Source organism: Schistocerca gregaria, chromosome 2 (genome assembly GCF_023897955.1).
Source record: "Schistocerca gregaria isolate iqSchGreg1 chromosome 2, iqSchGreg1.2, whole genome shotgun sequence".
In the NCBI taxonomy this organism is placed as follows: domain Eukaryota; kingdom Metazoa; phylum Arthropoda; class Insecta; order Orthoptera; family Acrididae; genus Schistocerca; species Schistocerca gregaria.
Genome location: NC_064921.1, coordinates 170,034,079 through 170,047,938, shown reverse-complemented (window position 1 = coordinate 170,047,938; position 13,860 = coordinate 170,034,079). Strand labels below are relative to the sequence as shown.

Below are 13,860 nucleotides of genomic sequence, written 5' to 3'. Positions count from 1 at the left end.
TACATCCTGTTTTAAATAAAATAGAAAGAAACTTCCGTCTGCCGGCGCTTTCCCCCTTGGTACATCCTGTTTTATATATACTGATTTATCTTTCAACCAGACAGTACAAGGATGACCAGGAAACTTATCAAGAAGCCCAGTTCAGGAAGCTCTGTACTTGTACTGCCTTGAAGACTAATGTGTTAGCTTATTTTGGATACTTTCACTCTTGTGTTTCATAGCATTATCTTCAGGGGTCATTGTAGCTAAACCAAATTATATATTCATTCAGCAAAGGCTAGCAATAATTAATTGGTAAGCAGAACTAATTTAGTCCACGACATATTTTTTTGCTGACAACAACAATTTTGTGTGGCTCAATCACATGGTGGAAGTCTTTCAATTGGCCATCAATTTGGCAGTGTGTGTGTGTGTGTGTGTGTGTGTGTGTGTGTGTGTGTGTGTGTGTGTGTGTGTCTCCATCACATACCCCAGTTATCCAACTGGGGCACGTGGCCCTGCAATTTAACACGGAATTCAAATCACATGTCATTTCTGGTGATTCCTCACGTTGTTGAAAAGTGAAGATCAGATTAAAACACAGACTGAAAAATCTGTTGTCTGACCAGGATTCAATCCTGAGACCTCTCGGATGCCAGTCATGAACTTTACTGCTACAGCACAAGGCCTGACTGCTGACATTATTCATTAATGTTTCAAATATGATTCTAAGCAACCACATACCAAAGGCACAAAAATAATTTTCATATCCACTACAGGAGACAAATTAATATGAATGAACTGAACTTAACTGAAAATGCTCCCATATTGAGCCTTCTCTAATCCCAGTCACACAGATGAACACTGGAAGAAATGGCGGTGGGGGCTAGAGTATGATGACATCACATTTGCTGGCTTCACTAACTCACAACCAAATTGTTGCCTATCAAGCAAATTTATACCTCACACAACAAATCTGTCTCTCACGACCTAAATTCCAAAAAATTACACACAATAAGTGCTCTGCTAGTATTTCTGTTTGTGGACACATGGCATCACAAACCACATCCTCTCAGGTCACAGTTGATGTCAAGAAATGGAGAATTCCATTGTTTTGCCTAGATCTCTGGTCAGATTGCTTTTTTCCTTTTGTTTTGTTATAAATGTTTGAAACCATTTACACAGTGCAGCAAAAATTACACACTTACCTCAATATTTTATTACCCATTATGAAAAAATGGGTTTGCAGGTATACAGGGCACTCACTAATAGCTCAATTTTCCACATATCTTACCTTCAGGACTTTGAGTAGGGAAAGGGCACTAGACGTCACAGACTTTGGATCATTTGTTTTGTTGATGACACTAGCAATTTGTCTAGCTGTACTTCCTTTAGCTCCAATATAAGTGAGTGCCAGTACAATTTCCAAGCTGGCTGGAGAAGTAACAAGATTTCCATTTACATCTGCCAATTTCTGAAAGTGAAAACATGGATTACAATCAGATTTAGGTTGAATTTATTATAAATGCAGCTCTCACCACAAAGGCACCTTGCTGATGAAGGTTGCGTTCTTTCATGTGCAGTTACTACCTCCACTGCACTTTGCGATACTTTCTGGCAAGGAAATTACTTTTTGCTAGACTGCTTACAAGTTGAATGTAATGTACAAAATTATAGCCCCCCCCCCCCCTCCCAGCTTAAAATATGCCTCAATATATGTATTGCACAGTCTTACAGTTCAAATTTATTTGGGATTACTTTTAATCAAATGGATTAATCAGTGCATCAAAAATTCTGTAGAGCAATGGTCAAATGATTGAGCTGCACTAAAAATTTGGAATAAATGTCAAGAAATATTCTTTAATAGATTCCACAGTTTATTTTGTGATGTGGGTAAGGTTTATTATAGCTTAAACACAAACACGTGAAATGTTCTCACACTCTCCTTGCCTAAAATGAACATCCTTGACACATACCCATAGGGCTATTGGTCCCCATCATGAACACAACAGAAAGATACCACAGGGACCCCAAGATTTTTATTTATTTATGGATGGTTAATAGTGATGTATTGTTAAATATGACAGAAAAATTTGAAGCTGCAGCCACCCTAAAAATCACAACTACAACTTGTTTGTGGAGCTGCTAGAGAAACATACTCTAGCTACTTAAACACAAAGATTAAAGACGATTAATATTTGGTGATATCACTATAGACATTAGGTTGAAGTATTGAAGCATAAGCCATTTGCTAAATACCTTAAGATCCCTAAGCTTCTGCTGAATAAATTACAATATCTCAAGGCAGGCAGCACACCTAATGATGTAATATTTAATTTTCACCTTTTAAAACAATTTGATATGGACAAAATAGACATTTCTGATAAAGGACTGGCTCAGGAAAACTTAACAGTAAAATACTTCCATTGAACATTGAAGAATTATAAGATCAGTTAATGACTCACAGTTAAACTAGCTGATAATTTTTTTTGTCTGCTCTTAAAGCAAGTTATCCTAGAGGCCAAAGTATGAGAAAACACCCAAGCGCAGTTGCTACACTAAACCGCAATGTCTAAAAAGTTGGTGCACCCTGCATCTAAGTAGAATAAAAATCACGAGTTCAAAGCATAATAATTCTCACAAGGAAATATGTGTCAAAACTCTAAAGGTCTGAAATCAAGGCACCAAAGTCACTAAGATAATGACTATATACTGAACTCGGTGAATAATTTAAAAGCAGCATGAGAAATTATTAACACAGAAATAAATTGTGGAGACGAAGTGTAGCAGATAAATTTTTTTGGTTAAAGCCAAAGTCCAGACAGATGACAATCAAGACAAATAGAATAAAAGAAACTTCATGTGCAGTAAATAGGAGTAAAGCTAAGGGCAGTATCAACTTAAGTCATCAAAATATCAGGGGAATAAAAAATAAAGTAGATGAGTTATTAGTGTGTTTAGATGATCTCAAAAATAAGAATGAGATTGATAGACTCTGTCTGCCTTAACACCAAGTAACTGTGGGTATGGATAGTGCCAGTATAAGTGGGTATAATTTAGCATCTTACACTTGTAGATCTAAGATGGATAAACGAGAAGTTGCCATTTTCATAAAAAAAGGGTATAAATGCAAAACTGTAGAAGCAAGCAAATTTTGTGTTGATCAGCACTTTTGAGATTTGTGCATGTGAATTTCAGCTACATGATATTAGCAACAGTATACAGGTCCCCATTAGGAGACAGGGAACTATTCATAAAAAAAGTTAGACTCCCTATTATGCTGTCTGTCAGACAAAAAGAAAAAGTTATTAATCTGTGGTGATTTCAATGTGAACTTTCTAAATAATTCTGAGAGGAAAAGTGAACTAGAAGTGTTATTAACAACATATAACTAAAAATCAGTGATCAATTTCCCTACACGTATAGCTCAAGACAGCAGCACACTAATAGATAATGTATTTGTACAGAAAGAGGATGTAAAACAAACACATGCTTTCCCTGTGGTAAATGGATTGTCAGACCATGATGCACAACTGATTAACTTATGAAACCTAACAAGGTGTACAGTTTCGAAACCATTACGTAAAAGTGTAAGGTCGCTCTACCTGGTATCGATAGAGCACTTCAAAGAAAGCTTAAGAAATGTGAACTGGGGAGATGTATATAATGATCCAAATACTAACGATAAATCCAACATATTTCTTGATAAATTTATATCCCTTTTTGAACATTGTTTCTCAAAGACAATTACTGAATGTATCACCAAACACTTTTCAAAGAAACCTTGGATTACTACAGGTATTAAAGTGTCTTCAGAAAGAAAAAGAAAACTTTGTGGGACAGCAATAACTAGTAAAGATAGAGAAGTAGTTTTACACTATAAAAATTATTGTAACTTACTGAGAAAATTTGTAAGGAAATCAAGAAATATGTATATTAAACAAGAAATTAACAACTGGCAATAAAATCAAATCAATATGGATTGCTGTTAGAAGGGAGACATGAAAAGTAACCACTGGGTAGGTAGTATTACTATTAAGGAGAAGAAGTCCATCCTAACCAACAGTACACAAGTAGCTGATCTATTTAACAACCATTTCTTAAGAGTAGGAGAAAAAATTGGTGAGAACAGTTCAAAAGAAAAAGCCAGGCAGTACATGGAAGAGTCTGTTTTGAAAAAAAATTAGTCAGATTAAGTTTCACCTAACAACCTCTTGTGAAATAAATAAAATTATTAAATCTTTGAAAAATAAATGTTTTGTTGGAGTAGATGACAGCTCTTATAAGATATTAAAACAATGTGGAGCAATTGCAGCTGATTTTGTGAGTCACATATGTAATGCATCACTAATTCAAGGTATTTTCCCAGACAGGTTAAAGTATGCCATTGTCAGGCCACTCTACAAAAAGGGGGACACCAAGGATGTCAATAATTATAGGCCAGTATCCTTGCTTACAGCATTTTCAAAAATCTTCAAGAAATTAATGTACTCAAGAGTGGTTAGCCATCTCAACAGTAATGGGATACTTAGTAAATCACAGTTCAGATTTAAGAAATGCTGTGCTACTGAGACAGCAATATACAATTTCACTGTCTATATAATAGAGTCTTTAATAAATAGTAAAATGTCACCAATAGGAATTTTCTGCGACTTGTCCAAAGCATTTGATTGTTTGAACCATGACATTATGTTACAGAAATTACAGTTCTGTGGTATGAATGGAATAGCATATGAGTGGTTTAAGTCATACCTACAAAACAGGAAGCAAAAAGTTTCCTTATATGGGTCAAGTGATTTAAATAAGTTTGATACTTCATCTACCTGGGGTGAAATTAAATTAGGTGTTCCACAGGGTTCAATCATGGGTCCCCTTCTGTTCCTGATGTATGTGAATGACCTCCCACCTATCTGAAACAGGAAGCTGAACTGGCACTGTTTGCTGATTATACAAGCATCGTTATTAATCCAGTAAAAGAAACTCCAATTGAAAATGATACAAATAAGGTCTTTGGAAAAGTCATTAATTGGTTTTCTGCAAATGGGCTTGCTCTAAATTTTGAAAAAAACACAGTACGTACAATTTTCTGCTGCAAAAAGTACAGTTCCTTCAATAAATATAACACATCAACAGAAGTTAGTAGACAGGGTAGAGCATACTACGTTTTTTGGTGTACACATAGATGAGAAACTTAATTGGAAAATTCATATTATGATACTTCTAAAGAGACTATATTCAGCAACTTTTGCAATCAGAATAATGGAGAATGTGGTCAATGAATCAATTGCTAAGTTCAGTACTTGCAGAGGAGAAGATTGCTATGATCTTTCACATTGTAATGCTACTGACTAAAATAACCAATAAAATCTTAAGGTAATTATACAGAATGTTTGAAAATATCTGTCGTCAAAGCAGTATATAAGACCGGATGTTGGGATTTGGTGTACAAAATAGTTGTTCCATTGGCAGTGAGTTTATGTGTACAGATCTCTCTGCTTGTTGTATATATTCTTAGATACATACAGAGATTTTCTGTGATACATGCCTTATTGTACTATGCCTTTGTATAGTGCTGGGAACACATTAAATAAAGTAAAATATATGTTCCTAACAGTGTCCCTCTGTCAACAATATGTTACAGTGCAAATATATGATCCAACAGGTTATGGACCCAGGAAGATGGAACTGAATAATTTAAATTAGTAAACTGTGGAAAACTTAATACCGTTTGTGGGCAGTTTATAATTTACAGTAATTATATTGTAACTGAAGTGCAAAATGGCTAAGCAGGCATGGCTAGAGGACAAATGTAAGGATGTAGAGGCTTATCTCACTAAGGGGTAAGATAAATACAACCTGCAGGAAAATTAAAGAGACCTTCAGAGAAAAGAGAACCACTTGTATGAATATCAAAAGCTCAAATGGAAGCCCAGTTCTAGGCACAGAAGGGAAAGCAGAAGGGTGGAAGGAGTATATAGAGGATCTATACAAGGGCGATGTACTTGAGGACAATATTATGGAAATGGAAGAGGATTTAGATGAAGATGAAATGGGAGATATAATACTGCATGAAGAGTTGGACAGAGCACTGAAAGACCTGAGTTGAAACAAGGCCCCGGGAGTAGACAACATTCCATTAAAACTACTGGCAGCCTTGGGAGAGCCAGTCCTGACAAAACTCTACCATCTGGTGAGCAAGATGTACGAAACAGGCGAAATACTCTCAGACTTCAAGAAGAATATAATAATTCCAATCCCAAAGAAAGCAGGTGTTGACAAATGTGAAAATGACCGAAATATCAGTTTATTGAGCCACGGCTGCAAAAGACTAATGCGAATTCTTTACAGACGAATGGAAAAACTAGTAGAAGCCAACTTCGGGGAAGATCAGTTTGGATTCCATAGAAATGTTGGAACACATGAGGCAATACTGAACCTACGACTTATCTTAGAAGCTGGATTAAGGAAAGGCAAACCTATGTTTCTAGCATTTGTAGACTTAGAGAAAGCTTTTGGCAATGTTAACTTGAACACGCTCTTTCAAATCCTAAAGGTGTCAGGGGTAAAATACAGGGAGCGAAAGGCTATTTACAATTTGTACAAAAAGCAGATGGCAGTTATAAGAGTCGAGAGACATGAAAGGGAAGCAGTGGATGGGAAGGGAGTGAGACAGGGTTGTAGTCTCTCCCCGATGTTATTCAATCTGTATATTGAGCAAGCAGTGAAGGAAACAAAAGAAAAATTTGGAATAGGTATTAAAATCCATGGAGAAAAAATAAAAACTTTGAGGTTCGCCGATGACATTGTAATTCTGTCAGAGACAGCAAACGACTTGAAAGAGCAGTTGATGGAATGGATAGTGTCTTGAAAGGAGGGTATAAGATGAACATCAACAAAAACAAAACGAGGATAATGGAATGTAGTCGAATTAAGTCAGGTGATGCTGAGGGAATTAGATTAGGAAATGAGACACTTAAAGTAGTAAAGGAATTTTGCTATTTGGGGAGCAAAATAACTGATGATGGTCGAAGTAGAAAGGATATCAAATATAGACTGGCAATGGCAAGGAAAGCGTTTCTGAAGAAGAGAAATTTGTTAACATCAAGTATAGATTTAAGTGTCAGGAAGTCATTTCTGAAAGTATTTGTGAGGAGTGTAGCCATGTATGGAAGTGAAACATGGACGATCAATAGTTTGGACAAGAAGAGAATAGAAGCTTTTGAAATGTGGTGCTACAGAGGAATGCTGAAGGTTAGATGGGTAGATCACATAACTAACGAGGAAGTATTGAACAGGATTGGGAAGAAGAGAAGTTTGTGGCACAACTTGACTAGAAGAAGGGATCTGTTGGTTGGACATGTGTTGAGGCATCAAGGGATCACCAATTTAGTATCGGAGGGCAGCATGGAGGGTAAAAATCGTAGAGGGAGACCAAGAGATGAATACACTAAGCAGATTCAGAAGGATGTAGGTTGCAGTAGGTACTGGGAGATGAAGAAGCTTGCACAGGATAGAATAGTATGGAGAGCTGCATCAAACCAGTCTCAGAACTGAAGACAACAACAACAACAACAACATATTGTAACTGCACAAATGGGTTCTGTCCTGATACCAAAGATTGAGAAGCTCATAAGTTGAGAGAATTACGCAACTTTGAAGTTTTTAATAGAAGCATATCTACTACTGGACAACCTTTGAGATGTCACTGATGAAACCTTAAAGTTCATGGATACAGATTTCCAGAACAAAGACTAAGGCAAATTCAAATAAATTCATCTAGTTGATCCAGTAAATTATGTCCATGTAGAAATGACCAGCATGGCAAAGGAAGTATGGGGCAATCTAAGAAGAGTTTTTGAAGATGGAGGTGTAACTAGGAAGTGGATTTGCTAAGAGACCTTATTGCCACCCATTTAGATGAATGTAAAAATGATGACTACATAAACAAAATCGTATCCACTTCAAATCGTATAAGGAATTTTAGATTTGACATTGCTGAAGAATAGATTGATAGTGTTACTAGACGGACTACCTAATAAGTAATCCCCCATGATAATGGGCTTAGAGAGTTCAGGGATACTAATTACACATGAAAGTGTTAGAGTCAAGATCTTGAAAGATGTTAAGAATGTACAAGAATATCCTATTGACGATAAGGAAATGGCTTTATATTCAAAATACAAAACAAAGAAATTTGTTTGATGCTATACAAGTCGAGACACGGGACATTTTGCATCACAGTGCATGAAAAAAAGGTCAAGTTTCAAAAGTTCTAGAAACGAATGCAAGCAATAAAGGTATGGCACTTGCTGCTTATTATTCTTATAATAAAACTGAAAGCAACAGTACAGAATAGTTCCTGGATTCTGGAGTTTCAATTTATATTACCAAAGACCAATCATTTTTACATGTTTCTCCAAGAAAAAACACTGGTGTTTCAACAGTGGACAGTTCTCAGTTACAATGTTAACTGGTTGGAAAGATAAACTTTAATTTGAATGTTAAAGGAGACTCACAAGATATTGCAGTACATAACTTACATCATGTGAAGAACATTGCTACAAATTTGCTTTCATTGCGATAGTGAATATGGGTAACAATGTAATTTTTTATTTAAATGGCGCAGAAAAAAATTGATCGGAGTGGCAGTGTGATAGTAGGTAAAGATGAGGTAATAGCTTATATATTCTTCACGTTGGAAATATTTATCCAGTATATTCAGCCAAAAGTTCTTTTATGACATCAAAGACTCAAAAGAAAATGTATGGTCTTGTTCAAAGGTAAGGCAACAAGGGTACAGGAAAGTAATAGTTGTAACTTACCTTGTGAAATTAGTATACAAGGAAAGCAAGCCAGATTACTATTTAAACTAAGTAAAAATATATCTACTGAAATTTTGCAACTAGCTGACATATGCAGACATTTGAGGACCTATGGAAGAATCTACAGGGAGCAGTTGTTAAATCCTTACCATTATTGATAATTTAAGATATACCCATGTTTATTTCCTTAAAACAAGGGCAAAGTATGTGAAATATATGCTAGTTTTCATGCCATTGTTGAAAGATAGATTGGGAAGAAGAAAAATGTTATCAGATCAGACCATGGCACTGAATATGTCAAACAATTTAGGCAAAAACTGAGTGAATTTGGAATCCAGCCTCTAACTACAGTTTGCTATGATTCTGCTTAAAAAGGAGTGACAGAACAATTGCAGAGAAAGCAAGGAGCATGTTACAGGATGCCAAATTACCAAAACGTTACTGGGCAGAAGCAGTATCAATGACAAAAAGAGTATCTAAATAACATATCGCCAACCGAAGCTGTACCAAACAAGATTCCATATGAAGTTTGGACCTGATCTTGATCATCTAACCATTTTTGGATGTAAAGCCTTGGAACATGTTCCCAAACAACTTGTAAGAAAATGGGACTCTGAATCTGAAAAATATATTTTAACTGAATACTGTGAATATTCCAAAGGTTGTGTGTTGATAAATACTAAACAAAAAAGGATAATAAGTTAGCAGAGATGTATAATCTGGTAGAAAGAAAACAAATTGTGAGAAAGTACATGTAAACATTAATGAAGACTATATCCAAGAACATGTACGGGTACCGGTACATACAAAAACTAAAGTACCTAAAGAAGTTGTTTAGGAACAGTTAGACGTGTTTACTGAAAATTAAATGGATAATGAGATACAGAAAACTGCAGCAGCAGGAGACATAAACTTTTAGTATTCACCATTTACAATAAAACCTACATTGTATCCAAACTGTGAGATTTTTGTGGCCACTCAAACATTCAATAATGAACCTCTTACAGTTGAAGAAGCTTTGACCAGCCTGAATGCAGATAGCTGGAGGAAAGCTACAAAAAAGAATTACAGTCTTTTTTCCAAGAATGATAAGGGTCCTCTCAGATAGAAGGTGTAGACTATAAAGAAACATTTTCACCTGCAGTGAAAGATGATTCTTTAAGATATCTCTTGTTCCTTGCAGTAAAAGAAAATTTATTGATCCACCACATGGACATGAAGACTGCATATCTCAATGGACAATTGGAGAAAGAAAGTGTTGCGATTCCACCCAAGGAAGCCAAGCACTCTCTTCAAGAAATGAATAAAATTTGGCATCTGACAAGGAGCATGTATGGACAAAAATAGAGTGGATACTGTATGAATCAGCAAATGTAAAGCATTAACAAGGCTGCAAATGAGTCAGTCAGCAGCTAATCCTGGTATATAACACAGAATAAATGACAACAGAACTATAATTTTGGCTAAATGGGTTTATTTTGACAAAAAGTGAAAGTTCAATGAATGGTTCAAGAAACAACTTTAATCAGAAGTTGATCTGCTTGATGTTGGTCAAGTTAAACAGAATTTAGGTATGAAGTTACAAAAGTGACAACCTAGAATTTCCAACAGACCAATCAATGTACATAAAGAGAATACTAGAAAAAAATTGGCATGAATAATTGCAAGTCAGTTGCCACACCTATGGAACTGGATGTGCTATTGTCAGGGGCAGAAGAAGCTGAAATGTGTAAAAAGGAAGTACCTTATCTGGAGGCAGTGGGAAGTATTTTACATTTACCTTACACTTCCACACTAGGCAATGCCTTTGCTACTAACGCTGTGAGCAAATTTTCCGAAGACATAGAATTAAACATTGGGCTGCAGTTATGAGAATATTTAGATATTTAAAAGGAACTGTTAATTACAAATTATGATACTGTACAACAAGAAATGGAAATCTGGAATGTTACAGTGATAGAGACTGGGGCAATCAGCTGTATAACAGATATTCTACTACAGGTAGAACTATAATAGGTGAAATTGAGCCAGCCAACAAGTTTTGTGTCAACATGGGAGCAATCAAGATAGCTCAGACCCAAATAACACATGTGTAATCCAAGCATATTGACATTAGGTACCATTTTATTAGTCACCATATAAAACAGAAGGATATTACCAGAAACTATTTATGTACAGTGGAAATGCTTGTTGATTTATTGATCAAGCCTCTTAGTAAGGACAAATTCCAGAAATTGGTAAAACTTTATGTTTTAACAGCAGAATGGTTCAAGCAAAGTGTTTTGAGATGATGTTCAACATTATTGTGAACACACAAATAGTTGTTCAAAGAGATGCTGGGATTTGGTGAACAAAATGTTTGTTGTGTTGGCAGTGAGTTTATGTGTATAGATTAAAATGTGTGTTCCTAAGTAGCATTTCTCCATAAGTATTATTTTGCTGTGCAAATATACAATCCAACACAGGAGATATACCATCTCCAAATAACTATCAACTTTTATCACTTGTAGCTATAATACTGAAAATAGTAGAATACTGCACGCATAAACATGTAAGTCGGTATTTTGTATCTAATGATATACCTAGCTCCATATAGTATGGTTTCAGATCCAGTTTTTCTAGAGCCGGAGCAGATGAGAGCATGGCTGAAAAAAACTGTCTTAAAAATAAAGAGGTTGTCTGTGTAACACTGTGGGACCTAAGCAGACCATCTAATATTGTCACTCACAGTATTCTCACAAACTCCACACTATAGGGTATGAGAGAATGCACTGTGGTTAATGCAGTCTACAACTACCTTCTCTTTGTTAAAGAAAAGCTGAGTAAGTCTGACCAAAGGAGGGGAGTTCATGACCATTACTTGAGGAGGGGACACACAATTAATGTGCCATATGCTAGGTTGGTGACAACCCATACCAGCCAAAAGTATCTTGGTTTTGTCTACTTCATAAAATTACCTGAAAATGCCTGTACAGTGCCAATAAATAAATTTACAACTGGCCTTGTGAAATGCATGACAATAGTGTTTTACTATACACTAGGGTTCCTTGAGTTTGTGACAAAATCACCCACATCTCTTATGAGGACTGAACAGTAAATAAACAACAGGCTTTATTTTGTAAATATATGTGTTACACAATATGACTGTTTCGTTACTATCTCATGTACCTTTTGTGATTTATTTGCTTAATTATTTCTTTGATATTCACTTAACTGTATCGTGCATTTATATTTTAACTGCTTTATTAATTCTTTGTCCATTTACTTAATTAGGCACCGTATTTTTATTATTATTATTTTATTTAACTTCGACAACACTCGCTGCATGTAAAGATGCTCAAAGATAAGCAACGGATTTATCTTTGTGTAAAAGTAGAGTATGAAGACATGAACAACAAACATTCCTTTCTCGTAACAGAAGCACTTGAATAAAGTTTTATTTTAAGCCTCTTTGGTGTGCAATTTACACTGTATAAGAAACTGTGCAATACATTCATGAACCCACTAATATATCCTGTAGCTGCCTACATGCAAAGGGCTCCAATTGGTCAATAATATTAACGAAAGGGTTTCTTTTTTACTGGCAGTGCAAAAACATTCTTTTGATAGCAAGCCAAATTATGCCTTGGGCTGGAAAACATTCCAATACACATTTCTGGGTTCCTGACATGTTTTGAACAACGTCTTTGAAACAAAATTACTTCTCCTGTAATAACCTGTTGCATCGATTTTTCTGTGCACACACTAAATGGAATGATGGAATGTGATCGGTAATTTCCTTTATATCTATGTATTCTCTTTTCTATAAATCAACATTACACACTGTGCAAATAAAACATCACACGTACCTTATACAAATCGAGTGAAAACTTAATGTTCCCTTTGGTTTCTTCGTTACCGTTAGTGGCTATTGACGAACCGCTTACTTCATTAACGACGACTACAAAAACCAACAGACCTACAAAGTACGTAATAATGAGTTAATTGACGCTGGCTTCAGCTGATTATTGTTTCTACAAGTAAACATAAACGGTACTACAAAAGTAATTCACTATCACCGCGTAAGGGATCTGTTGTTTCTCGCCACACACATGAATACAACATAATAAGTGCGATACATAGCAGTATATTTGTAACATTTGTCGCTTATTTCTGCATTGTAATTGACGTACCGAAATAAAAACGACCTGTCCAACAGGCAGACCAGATATCTGAAATACACGAGTGCATGCCGTTGGATGTCACTTGTCTGCGAGCATTTACTTTTCGAATTGGGCGGAACGAACCCGACGGAGTTAGCCAAACAGCGTTGATGACACTCGGGTAAACAGTAGCATGCAGATTACTAAACAGCATCCAATCTACTCAGGCAGTGGATGTCATTGGCTCTCCGAGCCAGGTGAGGCCAAACGGGAAACGAGGGAAATTTGAAAAGTTTATGTCCCTTGAAATCTATACTTACACGTTGGGCTAGAGAGTGCTATAGCACTGTGACTCAAGGAATCGTTCTACGCTGCGAACTAGCAGCGACTGACGGGCAAGTTGTTAACGTATAGCGAAGACCACGAGATTCAAGAGAAACTGTGTTTTACGTCTTCGCTGTGTCCGCCTTACCGAGGTCGTCCGGCGCCCTTGGCAGAACCGCCTTAGCTGCGCGGCGATTCCTCACCACGCAGAACCAACTTTCTGCATTTTTGTTCCAAGTAGAAAATTTTAAATCTTTGTAAGCAACTTTAATAAAAATGAACCATCATTGAAAAAATACTTAAATGATCTATATTGATGAGAAATATTGCGCACAACAGGTTAAATGTATCCTTGTAGTAAATAAATTAGAAATTGTATAAACTTTACAAAAACTGAAAGTATAGCAAAAACTATACCTCAAGGGACATATTTTGCTTGCCTCTTATAAATTATTAGTAGTGCATAAATTATCACGGTAACTAGAAATAAAAGAGAGGGCTATGTTAAGCGTTGAGAAAATAAGCCCTCCCAGGAATTATGATTTTATTGTAATTTTACTTTGCATTTCCCTGCTTTGAGTGAAGCAACTCAC

At 35.9% G+C, this 13,860-nt stretch overlaps 1 protein-coding gene across 6 annotated transcripts in view; it reads right to left on the bottom strand.

Annotated features, from left to right (window-relative positions):
• Nucleotides 1–13,173, bottom strand: part of LOC126336609 (leukocyte elastase inhibitor-like) — a 134,914-nt gene extending 121,741 nt beyond the window's left edge. For all 6 annotated transcript variants that reach the window (XR_007564982.1, XR_007564981.1, XM_050000477.1 and 3 more), the window contains exons 1-3: nt 12,974–13,173; nt 12,650–12,759; nt 1,274–1,453 (exon numbers count right to left, since the gene is read on the bottom strand). Coding sequence is in view for 4 of the 6 variants with exons in the window: in XM_050000477.1 (XP_049856434.1) it covers nt 1,274–1,453; nt 12,650–12,759; nt 12,974–13,157 (474 nt within the window). In the remaining 2 variants the exon portion in view is untranslated. The remainder of the gene's footprint in view (nt 1–1,273; nt 1,454–12,649; nt 12,760–12,973) is intronic.
• Nucleotides 13,174–13,860: the final 687 nt, after the last annotated feature.